The sequence below is a fragment of the Lepidochelys kempii genome, chromosome 4 (assembly GCF_965140285.1).
Source record: "Lepidochelys kempii isolate rLepKem1 chromosome 4, rLepKem1.hap1, whole genome shotgun sequence".
In the NCBI taxonomy this organism is placed as follows: Eukaryota; Metazoa; Chordata; order Testudines; family Cheloniidae; genus Lepidochelys; species Lepidochelys kempii.
The window spans coordinates 125,202,283-125,219,476 of record NC_136383.1 but is presented as its reverse complement, the minus strand read 5'-3'; the positions used below and the strand labels follow the sequence as shown (position 1 = coordinate 125,219,476).

The following is a 17,194-nucleotide window of genomic DNA, read 5'->3' as shown; positions in this document are numbered from 1 at the left end:
ACCCATTAGCCCCATAAACTGCACCCCTACCCCCCCCATTAAGCCCCCATTATTCCCAGGAATCCCTCCCCCTTTACATCGTCTCCCTCTCCAATTCAATCCCCAGAAATCCCAACACTACTGTTCTTGAATATTCCTCTTACCACACTGAGGGTATGTCTATACTACCTGCCGGATCAGCGGGCAGCGATCGATCCAGCGGGGGTCGATTTATCGTGTCTAGACTAGACACACTAAATCAACCCGCGAGCACTCTGTCGACTCTTGTACTCCAGCACCGCGAGAAGCGCAGGCGGAGTCGACATGGGAGCGGGAGCAGTCGACTCACCGTAGCGAAGACACCGCTCTGAGTAGGTCTAAGTACATTGACTTCCGCTATGTTATTCACGTAGCTGAAGGTACGTAACTTAGATTCCCCCCGAGCGTAGACCAGGCCTGAGTCTCAGCCCCTCACTAGCTTTCAGGACCCCTCCCCATCCCCCTTTCATATATTCCCCTTCCCCACTGAATCCCAACCACCACTAGCCTCCTCTAGGGGGTAGTAGGGCCTGGGGAGGGACTTTCAGAGTGAGCCTACCTGACACTCCCCACATGCCAGGTCACACCACCAGGAGTGGGAGGCCGGGCCTAACTCTATGGGACAGGAGTTGCAGAAGTGACTGCTGGGGGAGCAGGGTTTTTTTATTTTTTTTAATTCCTTTTAGTTTTGTGTTATTTCACATTTGTGAAATACATGGGGCTCCATCTAAGACGTAAATGTTTAAGTACACCATGTAGGTATTTTTCAGTGAATCAATAGGCTGTGTTTTTCAGCTGAATCAGGCATTCAGTCTCTGGGAAAGTTTCATCAGCCAATTTTTTCTTCTTTAAATGACTAGTGTTGGAAATTTTTTAGGACTTTGTCTAGCATTTTTCAGATCATGCTAACTCACCTATCAGGGCTTTAACACTGGGACCTTTAAATAGATTTAGATCTGACTATGCATAAGATTTTATTTTTAATTTTACTTTTGCCAAAGAGGCTACCTTACTAATCAATTGACCGTAGGTTCTGTTCTACATGAAATGCAGCATCTAAAAAAAAAAAAAAAAAAAAATCTGACAACCCCCATCTGGGGGTGGGGAAACTTGGCAAGCCAGTGGAGAACAGCATCCATTACAGGTATGGGCATCATCAATACTTATTATCATTTACTACTAGCCTCTCTGTCACACAGGGAAATGAATGCAGAGAACCTGTGGAGATTAGAAGGTCTGCAGGATAGCAACAGCCCAAAGGAGACACAGAAACAGACACAGACACATCAAATGAGCAGGATGACTTTTTTCCTTGCAGCAGCTAAAGGGACCAGAAAGCCTCACCACAATGCAGAAATGCAGTTTAGCTCATGATAATGCCACTATCCTAACATGGCAACTTGAATCAATTCAAGTACCAGTATTTATTTTTGCCAATATTTTAAGTATTGCCCCCTTCTTTGTCCAGGTGGTCTGGGCTGTCCATCATTGTGCATAATTGTTCAGTGTGCCCTTCTTCAGTGCCCACCACAGATATCAAAACTTGTCTGGTGGTGCATATGCAGTATAACACATGTTATACTGAAGTCACTAAGCAATCCCCTTGCAGCTCAGCAAGGATTCCCACCTCAGGTAAAAACAGGCAAAAATGCAGTTATGTGTATATAGCTTTTATTCACAATACACACAATCCCAGCAGTGCATCTTCTGTGGAAAGAAGTGGCTGTATAGATTGGAAGGCCTCCATCGGAGTAGAAGGAAAACCAATCTCCTTGGGGACAAGCTAGCTAGAGTAGTCAGGAGGGTGTTACTCTAACAAAGAGGATGGTAAAAAGGAAGAATGATACGAGATCTCAACTAACAAAACTGGAATTCTGAGAACCCAATTAATCAAGGAACCAAAGGATGTAAAAAGAATTGAATATACACCCGTGCTAGGCACCTGCATAACAGACCACAGAAACTGGATTGCTCATTTAGCAGCATAAATGTGGTCTAGTTAGTATTACTGAAACCTGGTCTGATGATTCGCATGACTGGAACCTTGACACCAATGGTTATAATCTATTTATGAAGGATCAGGTGGCAAAAGGGGAGTGACACACTGTCAAAAATAGCATTACCTGTTTCCAAGTCACTGATAACTCTGAAGAAAATTATCTTGAATGCTTATGGATAAACATCTTAATCAATAAAACACAATATGGGGTACTGGTGTCTGCTACAGAGCACCAAACCACACTGTGGAACAAGATGACTAGCTCCTTATGCACCTATTTATAACATGGAGAAAGGAAAAAAAAAGCTGTGTGATCTTGGGGAATTGTAATTACAGTGATATGCTCAAGGTCTCAGGTTGCCAATACTAAAATATCCTTGGATTTACTAAATATTATAGATGACAATTTCCTAACCCAAAAAGTGCTGCAATCAACATGGGGGAATTTTATATTAGACCTTGTATTGACAGATAAAGAGAAAATAATTGCAGAACTAAAAATTAATGATACTGTAGGTACAAGTAATCATGACATGATCGCATTTATAATGTGGAAACAGAATAAAGTCCAGACCAGTACACACACACACAGTTCTTTGAAAGGGGCAATTTCAAAAGGTGAAAACAATTATAAGCCAAATTAGCTGGGAGAAAATTTAAAATCAGGAAAAAGTGTGAATGACAACTAAGAATAGTTTAAGAACACTACTAGATCTATCAAAAGCCACAATCTTCCAATGGAGAAAGAAGGCCATATTGGTTAAAAAAATGACCTCGTTTAGAGACAAAGTGAAGGAAGATATAAAAATAAAAAATATATTAACAAATGGAAGAAAGGAGAAGTTGATGGTAGGAATTGTAGAAAACTGACAAAGGAATCAAAGGAGCACAAAGAAATATATGGCCAGCAGAACTGAGGACAAGAAGATATTCGGAACAAAAAAAAACAAAAAAACTCCCTTAACAGTGGTATTGGTCCATTATTAGATGGAAATGGTAGAATTATCAATAGAAATAATGCAGAAAAGGCAGAAGTGTTCAATAAATATTTGTTCTGTATTTGGAAAAAACAAATGTAACGATAACACAACACTTTTTCCTATTCCACTAGTATCTCAGGAGGATGTTAAACAGCCACTAAAGTCAGACATTTTCTAAAAATCAGGAGATCAAAAAATCTTGGCTGAAAGATCTTGGAAGTGCTGGCTGAGGAGCTCACTAGATCATTCATGTTAATTTTCATTAAGTCTTGGAACACTGGAGAAGTTTCAGAAGACTGGAAGAAAGCTAATATTTTGACAATATTTAAAAAGGCTAAACAGGATGACCCAGGTAATTATAGGCCTGGCAGCCTGACATTAATCCCAAGCAAGATAAGGATTCAATTAATAAAGAATTAACAGAGGGCAATACAATTAACAAAAATCAACATGGGTTTACAGAAACTAGATCCTCTCATCTAACTTAATCTTTTAAAATTGAGATTACAAGATTGGCTGAGAAATAGCGCTGACGTAATATACTTAAGACTTCTGTAAGGTGTTTGACTTGGTACTGCATGACATTTTGATTATAAAGCTAGAGCAATATAAAATTAACATGATCTGCGTTAAATGGATTAAAAATTGGCCAACTGATAAGTCTCACAATGTAGTTGTAAATGGTGAATGGTCATTGAGTGGGTTTGTTTTAATTTGGGCCTGCAGGGATCGGTTCTTGGCCGTACACTATTTAACATTTTGTCAATGACCTGGAAGGAAACAAAACCACTGAGAAAGTTTGCAGATGACACAAAAATTGGGGAAGTGGTAAATAATGAAAAGGACAGATCACAGATACAGAGCAATCTGAATCACTTGGTAAGATGGGCACAAGCAAATAATGTGCGTTTTAATACAACTAGATATAAACATACATCTAGGAACAAAGAATGCAGGCCATACTTATAAGACTTTTTCCAAGGAAGCAGTGACCAAAAAAAAAAAAAAAAAAAAGATATGGGGAAGGTGGTGGATTCATTTGCATATGAGCTCCCAGTGTGATGCTGTGGCCAAAAGGACTAATGTAATTCTTGGATGCATAAAACAAGGGAATCTTATGTAGCAGTAGAGAGGTTGCTTTACCTTTGTATTCAGCACTGTGACAGGGTGCTGAGTAAGGAGGGCTTAATCAGCCCCAAATCAAGGGGGATGGATTGGGGCTGGTTGAAGAGCCATGGGCTTGCCTGGCAACAAGAAACAGCTGTCAACCTCATTAGCCAGGGGTTATAAAGGCTGGCAGGAAGGAAGCCAGAGGAGGGAGAAGTGGGGAAGAGAAAGGCCAGGCACAGAGAGGGTGGGGCCCTCAAGTCTGCTGTTGGCCAGGCTTGCTGCTGGCAAAGTTTGGCTGTGAAAAACCTATACATAGATAATAAGGTGGTGGTGGGAAACAGCTATAAATAAAGAGCACTGGTGTTTGCAACAACCTGAGAAGTCCCTGACTGATTTGAAAGGGAAGCAGGGGCAGAAACCAGAGGAGCCCAGCTTATGCCTCGCTACAAGCACCAGCACAACTGCTGCAAGAATACTGTGTCCCGTTCTGGTTCTCATAATTCAAAAGAGATGTTGATAAACTGGAGAAAGTTCAGAGACAAGACAAGAATGACTAAAGGGTTAAAAGACATGCCTTATTGTGATAAATAGATTGAGCTCCTTGAATCCAACTTGAAGAGACAGGTAAGGGTGACTTTATTACATGGGGAAACAAATATTTGATAATGAGCTCTTCAATCTAGCAGAGAAAGGTATAACATAATCCAATGGCTGGAAGGTGAAGCTAGACAAATTCAGACTGGAAATAATGCATATTTTTAATATTTTAATTAATCATTAGAACTATTTACCAATGGTCATGGTAGATTCTCCATCACTGGAAGGTTTCATATCAAGATTGGACGTTTTTCTAAAAGATGCTCTACAAACTATTTTGGGGAAGTTGTGGCCTTTGTTATACAAAGGAGGACAGACTAGATGATCACAAAGGTGCCTTTTGGCCTTGGAATCTAACTCAACTACAGCTGTTCCAATTTAAACATCCTGCAAAGATTGCGTCATTTCACCTGAAGTCTACTAAATCTTTGCTGTGCATGCCCTCAGGGTGTGGAACTCATTCCCACATTGAGCTTGCTATTACTCTCAAACTTTAAGCACATCTGAAAACATGCCCTTTTTGAAAGGTTATGGGGATTATTTATTTAGTTAGGATTATGGTCAGAAAATGACCATTTTATTTTGTACCCATCACTATGACTGTTTTCAATTACTTCTGCACCGTCTTCATAGGGGAAAGCTGAAGAGTTACTTTATCGTTATGATTATGTGTATTTCCTTCATGAACAAAGGAGGAAGACTGAATCTACACTCTACATCCTACTTTTTCTTAATACTAGTTAGAAGATCATATTTATATATAGCATTAAGTCTACACATCACTTTCAGAGCTAGGCAGATTTCCTCCCCTGAAAGGCTTATGGTTTAAGGTAGATGAGACACAGGACAACAGTTCTTCCAATGAATGGAAATAGAATTCCGATTAGATTTTGAAGGACTATGGGAGGGAGGGAGAGAAAAAAATATGACTGTTGTTGGTGGACAGGAAGAGGAGACTTCTAAGTACAAGGAACAGCAAGAATAAAGACATTAAACAGGGTGCAGGAGAAGAGATACAAGAAGGAGCATCAAGTAAGAGGTGGGGGAGTGGGAGAAAATGAGAACTGTAGAGGCTGAATGCATCCGATGAAGTGAGCTGTAGCTCACGAAAGCTTATGCTCAAATAAATTTGTTAGTCTCTAAGGTGCCACAAGTATTCCTTTTCTTTTTGTAGAGGCTTGGAGGCTAGATTATGTAGGTCTTTGGAGAAAGAGGTGCTCAAATTTTTATGCTTAAAATGCAGTGGTGAAGCAGTCCTGGCTTTTGTACAATTATAGATTCTTGTGTATTTACAGCAAACAAACAAGTGGTTTAATTTGCAGGGATAGTGCAATAGTGTTAACCCTATGTAAGAGTACAGAGACTGTACTAGCAGAAAATAGACCTTCATACTCTATACCATAAAAAGTTTCAATAAATTAAAGCACACATTTCTCAGGGTTTCTTCCCTCCAAAAGACTGCTACACCACATATGTATGTGAATATTATATGCTAAAAAATAGTCATTCAAAAATTAGAAATAAATCAATAGTGGACAAAGTTAACCGAACCACTAATAGTAAAAATGCAAATTGGCTTCAGTTTCTGAAATATTCTTATTTTAGACAATTTAAGCAGGTGCTTAGCTTCTAGTTTGACAGACTTTATTATAGACTAGTATGAGAAACTGGGCAACCTTTGACTAAAACCAAGATTGCCCCTTCTGGCAAATCAAAAACTACCCAAAATGAAGCTTTTTGCAAATAATTTCCCTCAAATCCTATTAGAGGAATGAAATAAATTGTATTTTAATGAGTTAGAATTAATTTACAGTGAGCTTTTTTGGTAAATAAAGCTAATTCCATAATCTGTTTTAGACTTCTGCCAATTGTTAGCACAGGAAGATCTTAGAGGACTGATTAATCAAGACTCACTTGCAGTAAGCCTAACTGCATATTTTAGATTAAGTTAAAATTAATAAAAACTGTGCTGATCTCACAATCTATTGATATTTTGTGAATAAGGAGCCCTTAAAAGCCAGAAAGACTTGTAATCATTGAGAGTTCAACAAAGAACATTTCTTGGCTCCAATCCTGCATCAAGCCTTGCATAGAGATTGCCTGGCACGTGCTGCAGGATCAAGGCCCATAATCTCATTTCAAATCCATGTTCTGTATAGATTTTAACTAAAAATTTTCAAAACTACTTCACATGACAGAGAACCAATAAAATCAATATCAAAAGAAGAGCACTGACTCACATAATACAAAAATATATTAGTCAAGGTCTTATCAAAGAGAATCTTCAATTTATCTGGGGGGATAAATAAAACAGCTAGTTTAAGATGTTGACATTATAGTTAACGAAGGTTTGCTGAAAAAATTCACTTGGTAAACGAGAAATTTAATGATGACCCTTGGAATTTTTTTTAAAATAGTGTTTACTTTCATTAAAGGTTCACACACTACATAACTTTTAAATGAGCTATGATCACATAACTGCAACTCTCCATCCCCACCCATGTAAAATTCATATTATGATTTTATGATTCTTATGAACAAAACAGTAGTAAAACTAAAACTACCCATCTGCCCAATGGTCAGATCATCCCAGGAAACACCAGTTTCAGAAGACTATAAGACTCATTGTCTGCTAAAGGAAGAGGTGGAGTCAATTTTATTCACATCTTGGTATCCTACTTCTGCTACAGTTCCTAAAGTTACCTAATTGTTCTTTTATTTCTCACTGATCATAGAGGTTAATCTGGGCTCAGACACTCTGAAACCAAGAAAGTTTGCCTATTTCATATTTGATCTCCCAAATTAATTTTGCTTACCATAATACAATAAAGGTAAGAATCAGTCCAGTTGAAAGACATCCAACAGTTAAAAGTTCATCCCACAGCACTTTACCAGAACTTCCCTATGTCCTCATCTAAAATTCACCAATAACCACAGATTTCCAGGGTCCCACTCCATTCAACTTGTTCCTTTGAAAGATTAGGTAGTTCTTACACTAACATCAAACACAATATTCCTCATTTTATCTTTCATTATCATCCTTTTAGACTGTCTCCCTCACCAGGCTATCATTAGGATAGCCTTCCTTTGAAGAGGAAGGCAGGTTACATGAATCTCTCCAATGCTGGTGCCAATGAAGTTATGGAAGATGCGTTAAAGGGTGTGGATGATGCTGACCTATGATGACACCACAATGCCAGATTTCTCTCTATGGCCCAAGTGATAGTACTTGATATTGCTCCCATGGACACCAAACAATGGGATTCTATTTTTAACTGCAGCACATGCTTAAATCTACATCAGCACTGCCTAGTTATGGAAATGTTAACCCATGTACAAAGTCTACACTTCCCCCAGCTCACGATTATGCAGATAATGAAAAAAAATGGTTACTCATTCAAAGAAAATTCTCACGCACAGTTGAGTAGGGAAATAGAATTTTGCACAGCTGGTTTAAGGAATGCATTTTTCTAGTACTGTGGGACAATGTTTGGAGAAGCCCTATGAGGATACATCTGTTTCCACTGTTGTCTCTTTATTAGCAGTTTCTTTAATTGCATTCAACTACAGGTTTTGTTGATGCACATTTATCTATGCTGTTGTAATCGGCCAATATATGTTCTGACTCATTTTTTCTTTGACTTACAGAGGTATTAGAGCCTTAAGGTATAACTTAAAGCAGAACATATTTGCATCACAACAGAATGTTTTATTACCGCACCTAATCCCATCTCATGGGAACAGACTTACTTAACTGACTACTTTTCCCTCCACTTCCTCCCTGAAGTTGCTGTGGCATTTCAGAAGCAAGCCCAAAGTTTTTTTTCTGCTCCAACCCTGTAAAAGTGTTTTTATGCAGCCCTTTGTACAGTATGTAGAAACAGGCTGCAGTGCACAAGCTGGGTCCTAGTAGTAGAGAGTTATAGGTAGCCACAAGACATGAAGTTAGCGAGTGGCAGAAGCCTAGTTGTACTGCTGGAATTACAAAAGCCAATACTAGCATGCCAATTTATTGGACTTTTACACCCACAGAAGAGTTTGATTAAGCCAACTATTTTCTAGGAATAGCCTGCATGCAACAATTCATTTCTACACTCTACTGAAGAAAGTAAAATCTCACCCGTGTCATTTTAAAAAAGTCTAAAGATGGACGATTCCACCGTACATCCTCCTCCCGTCTGCGCTTTAGCCGGCTTTTCTTTTCATTCAGGACACAAGGCTGTGAGCGGCACCTCAGCAAGCCCTGACGCCGGCTAAGCTCTGGTGTGGAGGTGGGAGTGCTGTTGGCTGAAGGCAAGAGGTTTCCAGTCTCGGTGATGTGCTCCTGCGAGAGGGAGAGGCGACGCCTAGGGTTAAAGTCACGAGGTCCTCCAGAATTCCAGCGGATACTTGAACTTGTGCTTCCCTCACTACTGTCCACAAAGCCGCTGCTCGCAGAGGAAGGTCGGGGTACTGGAGACGTGTTGAAGCTGGTGACCGTGAAGACACTATTTAAGGACAAAACATTTTGTGGCAAGCTGATACTTGTGCTTCTCTGTAAGTTTGCACTCCCGTGACTGTTGCAGCGCTGCAAGGTGGCGCTGCCGCCGCTGTTGCATCGTCTCTTTGACACAGGAGTCCAGACTTTTGAACTGCCGGGTTTCCATGGTGACCGACAGCGCGCCAGTTCATCCGGCTCAGAGAGTGACCTGCAGTGTCGTTTGGTAGGCGGAGCCAATGGCTGCCCCGAGTTTTCATTAAGGTTTAGTTCACTTATCCATCCTGACACCATAGATGTGCTGGACGATTCCTGCTGCCATTGCAGACTCACGTTGTTAGCTGTGCCTCTACTGAACGGGCACACTGGGAAAGGGTAAGCTGAATTTTTGGTGGCGTCAGCTTGGACTGGACAACCCCCATTTAAAGCTTTCCAAGGGCTCTCTTCTAAAGAGGAAAAATGTAAGGGAACAGAAAAAAATAGGACACAGTTAGCTTACATTAATAGAGATATTATTTGGGTAAAAACGAATAAGTTGGAAGTCCTAGTTCTCTTAGCTGTGAAGGTGACACTTAACTCTGCATCTTCACCAAAACCCAACCCTCTAACATGAGTTAGTTTTGAAGGGGAAGATTACTATGGGAGAAGTCTGGGATTTCAGAGTAAAACCAAAAAACAAACAAAAAAACCAGTATGCACAAATTCTCTTGAACTCTATATCCTAATACCCAGTCTTTGTACTTCAGTATAGCTACTGTGAAAATGTGAATTACTTTTGCACATTAAGAGTTATTGATAGATTAGCTCTAAATCATTTACAAAGCACAGCACTCACAGCACACCATTTTGTACGTAAAAAGCTTGCACAATAGAATGTTGATATTAATAAGCATTAGTGGCAAATTTACCTGCTGCTCCACAGTCTACAAAAAATATATTAACATTGAGACCAGTAGCACTGAACCACCATAAATAGGGTTGAGCTGGTTCAACAAATCTTGTGAAAAATCCAGCAGGTTGGAGGGCTTTTTTGCTTAACACCAATTAAAATCTAGCAGATAACTATGACCATTTTAAGCCTATAGGGACCACAGATAATTTTGTTTTTCTCCATAATGGAGATATACTGCATACGTAAAGCCAAATAGTTATAGGTTTGTAGTGTTTTTTCTTTCAAGACACCACATTATGGAAATCCAAGGCTTATGTGATGTCTGTTCATTCTTTATAATGTGACTAAAAGCTTTAAAAATAAAGTATTGAGAAATCTTATTTTAGGAACTGTTAGTTAAGATTGTTTTTTGGATAGTGGAACATTTGTCCCTCCCACTCATATCATGACACAAAGCCTCTGAAAGCCCTATGTTAAAGTCCACCATTCCCCTTATTTTACACTTTTTTAAAACCTTATACAAATTTTACTGTGAATACAGACAGCCCACAGTGTACAACTTATGATCTGAAGTGGCAATGCTGGGTTGGAGGGGGGAAAAAAAAAAAAGAAGTCTGCCAGCCAAGCCTCACTCTTTTGTGAAACTTTTCTTTGAGAACATTTTGCACATTTTACAGCTGTTCCCCTGCATTATAGAGTGAAGCACAAGAGGACAAACAACAGAGGCCTAGGATTTGCAAATTGAAAGGCAGATCATTGTCCTGCTGGCCAGTTAACAGCTCTTCATGCTTGGCTAGAAAATTTGCTAATTTAAACCAATTAGCCAAGTAAATTTCACTCATCCTGGGGGTGTGGTAATAAAGGATGAATTAAAAGTTAGTCTGTATTCGCAAAAAGAAAAGGAGTACTTGTGGCACCTTAGAGACTAACCAATTTATTTGAGCATGAGCTTTCGTGAGCTACAGCTCACTTCATCGGATGCATACCGTGGAAACTGCAGCAGACTTTATATACACACAGAGAATATGAAACAATACCTCCTCCCACCCCACTGTCCTGCTGGTGGGGTGGGAGGAGGTATTGTTTCATATTCTCTGTGTGTATATAAAGTCTGCTGCAGTTTCCACGGTATGCATCCGATGAAGTGAGCTGTAGCTCACGAAAGCTCATGCTCAAATAAATTGGTTAGTCTCTAAGGTGCCACAAGTACTCCTTTTCTTTTTCCCAAGTTTTTAAAGCCTGTTATAAGAAGTAATGAAGATAAAAACTTCATCACATTAAAGTATAGTAGAGCAGAGTACTACTTTTAAAGCTGGAGGTAAAAATTCTTCTAGGTTCACTGATTAATAATATTTTATATATGGATCTTGAAGATGGTCAGGAATGCAAACCCATGTTCACAGGTGACTCTAAACCTCGGACTGCCAGAAGACTGGAAGGGAAGATGGGATGGATCACTCCCACTGCCCTATTCTATATGCTCCCCCTGAAGCTGATATACTGGCCCCTGTTGGGAGACAGGATACTGGGCTAGATAGACCATTGGTTTTACCCAGCATGAAAGTTTTTATATTTCCACTGCAGCTTTTTTTTTTTTTTTTTTTTTTAAGTACCAACAGGCGAAAGTTGATTTGTTAAATGCTTTGAGGGTTGCAAACCCAAGTAGCTACAAGTCCAGACAGCTGGCCTATGCAAATATATATTAGAATTCCTTTGTCCTCCTTCCTCCAGTCTTTCAGATGGGTACAGTCATATGTGTTTTGCCTTAATTAAACTGTAAGCTCTTCTGGGCAGGAACCATCCTTAATTCAGTGTGAATAAAGCACCTAATACAGTGAGGCCCTGATCCTGCCTGGGACTTCGAGACACTACCGTAATGCAAATTTTGTTAGCATCTAATTTTAAGATCTCTTAAAAAGTCTGGTTCATGTTAAAAAACCCCAGAAAACTGCTCAAAGTCACTGATGATTTTACAGTAAGCGTGCTGAGACTAGTGTTGTTTGTAAGATGCTGTTGTAAGATTGTGCGACTGCTGTCCCCTTGAGAATCTCAAAGAAACAAAGATCAGTGTCTCAGGAGACAATCCTACTGAGTAAATGAAATGTACCACCCCTTATAAAGAAATAAAGCGGATGTAAAATTTCAACTTTTCCCAAGTCAAAGATGTAAAAAAAAAAAAAAAGCCCACAACATGGCAGTAAGAATGAAGAAACATAGAACAGTAACCAGATATCCCAGAACAAAAACACCACACACACACACACAAAACATGCAGGTTTTCCTATGTCAAATAACACTGGACATGAACTTTGACTGTTTCCATCACGTTAACAGGTATTTGAGAGCGAATTTATGGTTTATTCTATATTGCAAAGCCCTATTTTTATATGAAGATGTGTAAAGAAGTTAAAGGTGTGGTTTTCTGCTATGAAGAAAGCCTGAAGAGAAAGCCTTGACAGAACAAAACGGTAGTTTCTCTGCATTTGTACATCACAACAGATATTGAACAACAAACAGTAACAAGGGGTGTTACTATGCAAAGCAGATCACAAGTACAAAAATTAACAACCAGTGATTCCCAGTATTGTTCCAAGACCCTCATAAGCCAGGAGGCTGTATAAGAGCATGCTCCAATCCCCTCCACCTTATTTCAGTAGAAAGGCTGCTTACTATACCAATTACCTCAGTAAAAATACGGCTACGATTTCAGGGGGAAAAACAAAAAACAAAAAACTTACCATTGATTTCGAAAGGGAACAAGCTGCCACTTTTGTTCAGCTTCTCAGATGAGTACTGAAATTAATCAGAAAAAAAAATTTCAACACCATACAACTACACATGGTGTGAAAGGTAGCGAGCATAAGCCTTAAGGAAAACTTAAAATATTTAAAAATAATATAGATATAGATATATAGCGAAACTGGGAATAATTAATGGAATGACCATGTTTCTGGTTGGGAGTCTTAAAAAACTCTAGTCTAAGTTACTGGTAATTAAAAAAACCTAAGTTTTCAATTTTTGGTACAGTGCTATATAAGAATCCAAAATATCTTTCAAAAAGCTTTCAAGTATTTTCTGGGTTGAAATATGAACCAAATAAAGTAATTCCAAAGTTGAATGAATCTATTCCTAACTCCCAAAAAAAGAATAGAGAGCTTTGGATCCACACCTAAAAATTATTAAACAAAACAGCAGGAAATTGAAATTTAAGAAGCTGTTGTCTGAATTTTCGTGCTCGTATGGTATTGAAAATTCAGATACCTGAACAGCTTTACTAAAGCCATTCTAGTCTTTTAGGTGAACACAAATTTAGACTCAATTAATACATAACTAAGGACTGGATAAACATATGACATTTATAGGGAAAAAATATTTGTTGCCCTTTAAGAGTGTGTTTTGCTATGTTTTACTGATCTTTTAGCAGATCGTCTGTGTATTTTGCCCTTTAAAAAGTAGACTTTTGACAATAAAATTGAATGATTGCCAAAGAATAGCTACAGTTTTTCATACAAATCATTGCAAAAATTGATCAGATACATCATGTGACTTCTAGGTATGGTTACTATATGTGCATTCTATAAAGTCCTTAGAAACAAGTCTACTGCGTAGTAAGGAGAGTTTGTACACTCAGCTTGTCTTCACTACCGGGGAGATTGATGCTGCTGCTATCGATGCAAAGTGAAGACTTGCTAAATCGATGGCAGAATGCTCTCCGGTCGACTCCGGTACTCCAGCTTTGCGAGAGGAGTAATGTAAGTTGACTGGAGAGCGTCTCCCATCAATGCAGCGCAATGAAGACACCGTGGTAAGTCGACCTAAGCTACATCAACTCCGGTTACGTTATTCACATAGCTAGAATATCGTAACTTAGGTTGACTTACCCCAAGAGTGTAAACAAGGCCTCAATGTTTTTCCTCCCAGTTATCATAAATTTAGATGGAACAGTGACTAGATTTGTCTCAGATATGTAGTGTAGCTTGATATCGAGCCTCCTAATAACTAAAAGGCAAATTAATAACACTCAGATTGGTATAGAGTTTTTCTGGGGATGGGGAGGAAGGACTGATTATTTTAAAAACATGCCCTCTTTAAAGAAAGCTTTTTTTGGACCTCGCTCTCAGTATTAAGCCAAAAAAAGATAGTATTGTTCAGAGACTTCCTTCCAGATACAAGTTCAGTTTTAAGTAAACATCCTTGGGCAATGGAGCATTTTTGCTGTTTGCCACAAAGTGCAACTGGCAGCTTTAAAACCTTGAACTTCAAATTCACAACTAAGATACTGAGTAGTGAAAGGACAGCTTGCTTTCTTTAAAAAAAATCCTACCCCACTACCTACCACACAAAAATGTCTGCATGTCTTATAGACTTTTGTCTATGCTTTTTATCTTATATTTTCTATATCTGCAGATGCATTAGCAACTAGCTACTTAATAAAGCACAATCTTTTTCTAGAAACAGCAAGAGTCTTAGGATACCAGGACTAATTTAGGTTTCAAAGTTTTAATCGAGACTGGTAAGGAGCATTATTTCATTCATGTTCATCTTGTAAAACTGAATTTTCCCAGTTACATAGTCTATAACTTTATTAATATGTAATATAATCATTTGTGCTAAACTAGGAGTGAGGCACTCTTCTGTTCTATTTACTAATTTGAGATAGGTTTCAGAGTAACAGCCGTGTTAGTCTTCACAAAAAGAAAAGGAGTACCTGTGGCACCTTAGAGACTAACCAATTTATTTGAGCATAAGCTTTCGTGAGCTACAGCTCACTTCATCGGCATCCGATGAAGTGAGCTGTAGCTCACGAAAGCTTATGCTCAAATAAATTGGTTAGTCTCTAAGGTGCCACAGGTACTCCTTTAATTTGAGATAGAAACTCACACTATTATTGTTTTGAGGAGCAAGTGTGGACAGAGTGACAATGTGACAAATTTAAAAAGACTTTTAAATAGGTTATTTAAAGATCTCCCCTCCCCTCCAAATTCAGATTACCATAGGCATTTCAAGTATACTTATAACTGATAACTGTGTGCTAGAGAAAATTACAGAACCAAGTTTTGGGGAAAACCATAGCTCGAGGGAGGAGGGTGTACACACAGTTTATGTCATATTATATAATGAAAACCAAGGTATACTTCATGAGTTTCCATCAGCTTCAATTATACCTTGTCTTTTGCTTTAAACTGGAAACAGTATTATCTGTATGCCTTGCACTGGGATTGACTAGAATCCTACTGGAAAACTAGAAACAATTTAAGGTCCCATTTGGAGAAATGTCAAAACCTGTGTCCCAAACCATCCCTTGAAAAATGACAAGTCAGTAGAATGTTCCTTCCATTTATATAAGTACAGTATTTGCATTTTAGGGCAGATTACAAAATTATATTTTGTGAACCACAATGCTATGGAAATTCAAACTATTAAAACATGGAAACAAGAATACTTAAATCTTAGAAAACTGTATATCTTCAACCACAAAAAAAGTAAACGACTGAGAGGTAAGTAAATCTTTAAACAACCTTTTTAAAAAAAGGACTCATTAAGAAACCCAAAAAATCAGGATCAGTTGGACTAAGGGCTCAAATTTGGACCACATATTTAGAAGGGCCAAAAAAACCAATAACAAATCACAGAATTGATCCCAAATTTCCTGCGTGGGCCATCATTAACTGAATGCCCAGATGCTTCCAGGGAGATCTGGTAAGAATACATTTATTTTTTAAAATATTTGCAGTTAGAGTAACCAGACAGCAAGTGTGAAAAATCAGGACGGGGTGGGGGGGTTTATAGGAGCCTATATAAGAAAAAGGCCCAAAAATCAGGACTGTTCCTATAAAATCAGGACATCTGGTGACCCTATTTGTAGTCCAGTTATTTGATCAGCTTCATGTTCTAACTAATCGTAAACCAAGCAATCTTAACCAGTCTATTAGATCTTTAGCAGTTACAACATAATCTAATACAAATGTCTGGAGAACATTGTAATCATTCTTACACAGTACAATACAGGTCAGAGGCCCTGTCTAATAGTCATAGCTACTTCCATCAGTCCTTTTTTTCTTTCTTCTGCAAACAACTCTTCATAGATGGGGTGGAAATGGTTAGACTGATTCTTTACAAGCATTCACTTCAGACAACACAAATCACAGGTAAAATTACCTTTTTACATAAATTACTTGCATTAGTAATTACTGTAACAGATACTCATTCTTTGCAGACCAGGGTTCAATAATTGTGTCTCTCAAAAAAAAGTCAACATACCATCTAGGAAAGGGAGAAGAAATCATTGGGTCCTTTGTGCATGCACTAAGATACCACCATGATAAGACCTTTACTGTATGAGCCTTCAAGTGCCCACGCACTGTCAATGTATCAAGGGATATTTAATTAAGCCATCTCCCAAATCTAGCCTTCAAATCTTTCCACTGGTGGTTGGGTCCAGGAGACTCTTCCATTGCAAATTTTTCTATACAAACTAGCCTAAGTAGTACTGGCTTATATAAAAGCCTTCTACCTTGGTTATATGTCAATACCCTAAAACTTGAAGTCATAGGTATTACTATTCAGCATTTCCTTCCTTCCTTCCTTCGCATACCAAAGCTCACTTCCATGAAAAAAGTCATTACCAAAAAACAGGCAGCCCCAACATGAGAACCATCAGACCAAAAGCAGCAGTACCAGCAGCCAAAACCTCTGACTATTCTTACCAGCTTGGATAAACTTATTCTGTATGTCAGACACATCTGCTCAAGGAAAAAGAGTTTACAAAGCTCACTAGCCATACCCTCAACCCAAGGGGATTGCAGTATATTTTCAGCACGTTCTGTAGATATACTTTCATATCAGCCAGAAATCATCTAGTCTAATTTATAGCTCCAGATACAAAGATCGCAGAGCCCGCCTTTCTGACTCTCTAGCATGGTCCCTGGTTTTATGGCTTCCTCTTCCTAAAGGACAAAAGGGCGAGACAATAAGACATTAATAATACTAGCTCTCCTTTTGGCCCTTAAATCCATAGTCTCCCCAGCTACTGGAAGAGCTATCTAGTATTCTGTTGAGTATTCCACTCACCAGTAATCTCCTATCTCAGGATCCAATTCTTCATACCCAGCAGGCCCAAA

General features: G+C 38.7%; 1 protein-coding gene across 19 annotated transcripts in view; it reads right to left on the bottom strand.

Annotated features, from left to right (window-relative positions):
* FAM53A (family with sequence similarity 53 member A) overlaps positions 1 to 17,194 on the bottom strand; it is a 165,522-nt gene that overhangs the window by 106,654 nt on the left and 41,674 nt on the right. For 18 of the 19 annotated variants that reach the window (XR_013635733.1, XR_012158755.1, XR_012158757.1 and 15 more), the window contains exons 3-4: positions 12,812 to 12,866; positions 8,825 to 9,627 (exon numbers count right to left, since the gene is read on the bottom strand). Coding sequence is in view for 14 of the 19 variants with exons in the window: in XM_073342767.1 (XP_073198868.1) it covers positions 8,825 to 9,627; positions 12,812 to 12,866 (858 nt within the window). In the remaining 5 variants the exon portion in view is untranslated. The remainder of the gene's footprint in view (positions 1 to 8,824; positions 9,628 to 12,811; positions 12,867 to 17,194) is intronic. The other variant, XM_073342782.1, reaches the window with a different exon arrangement.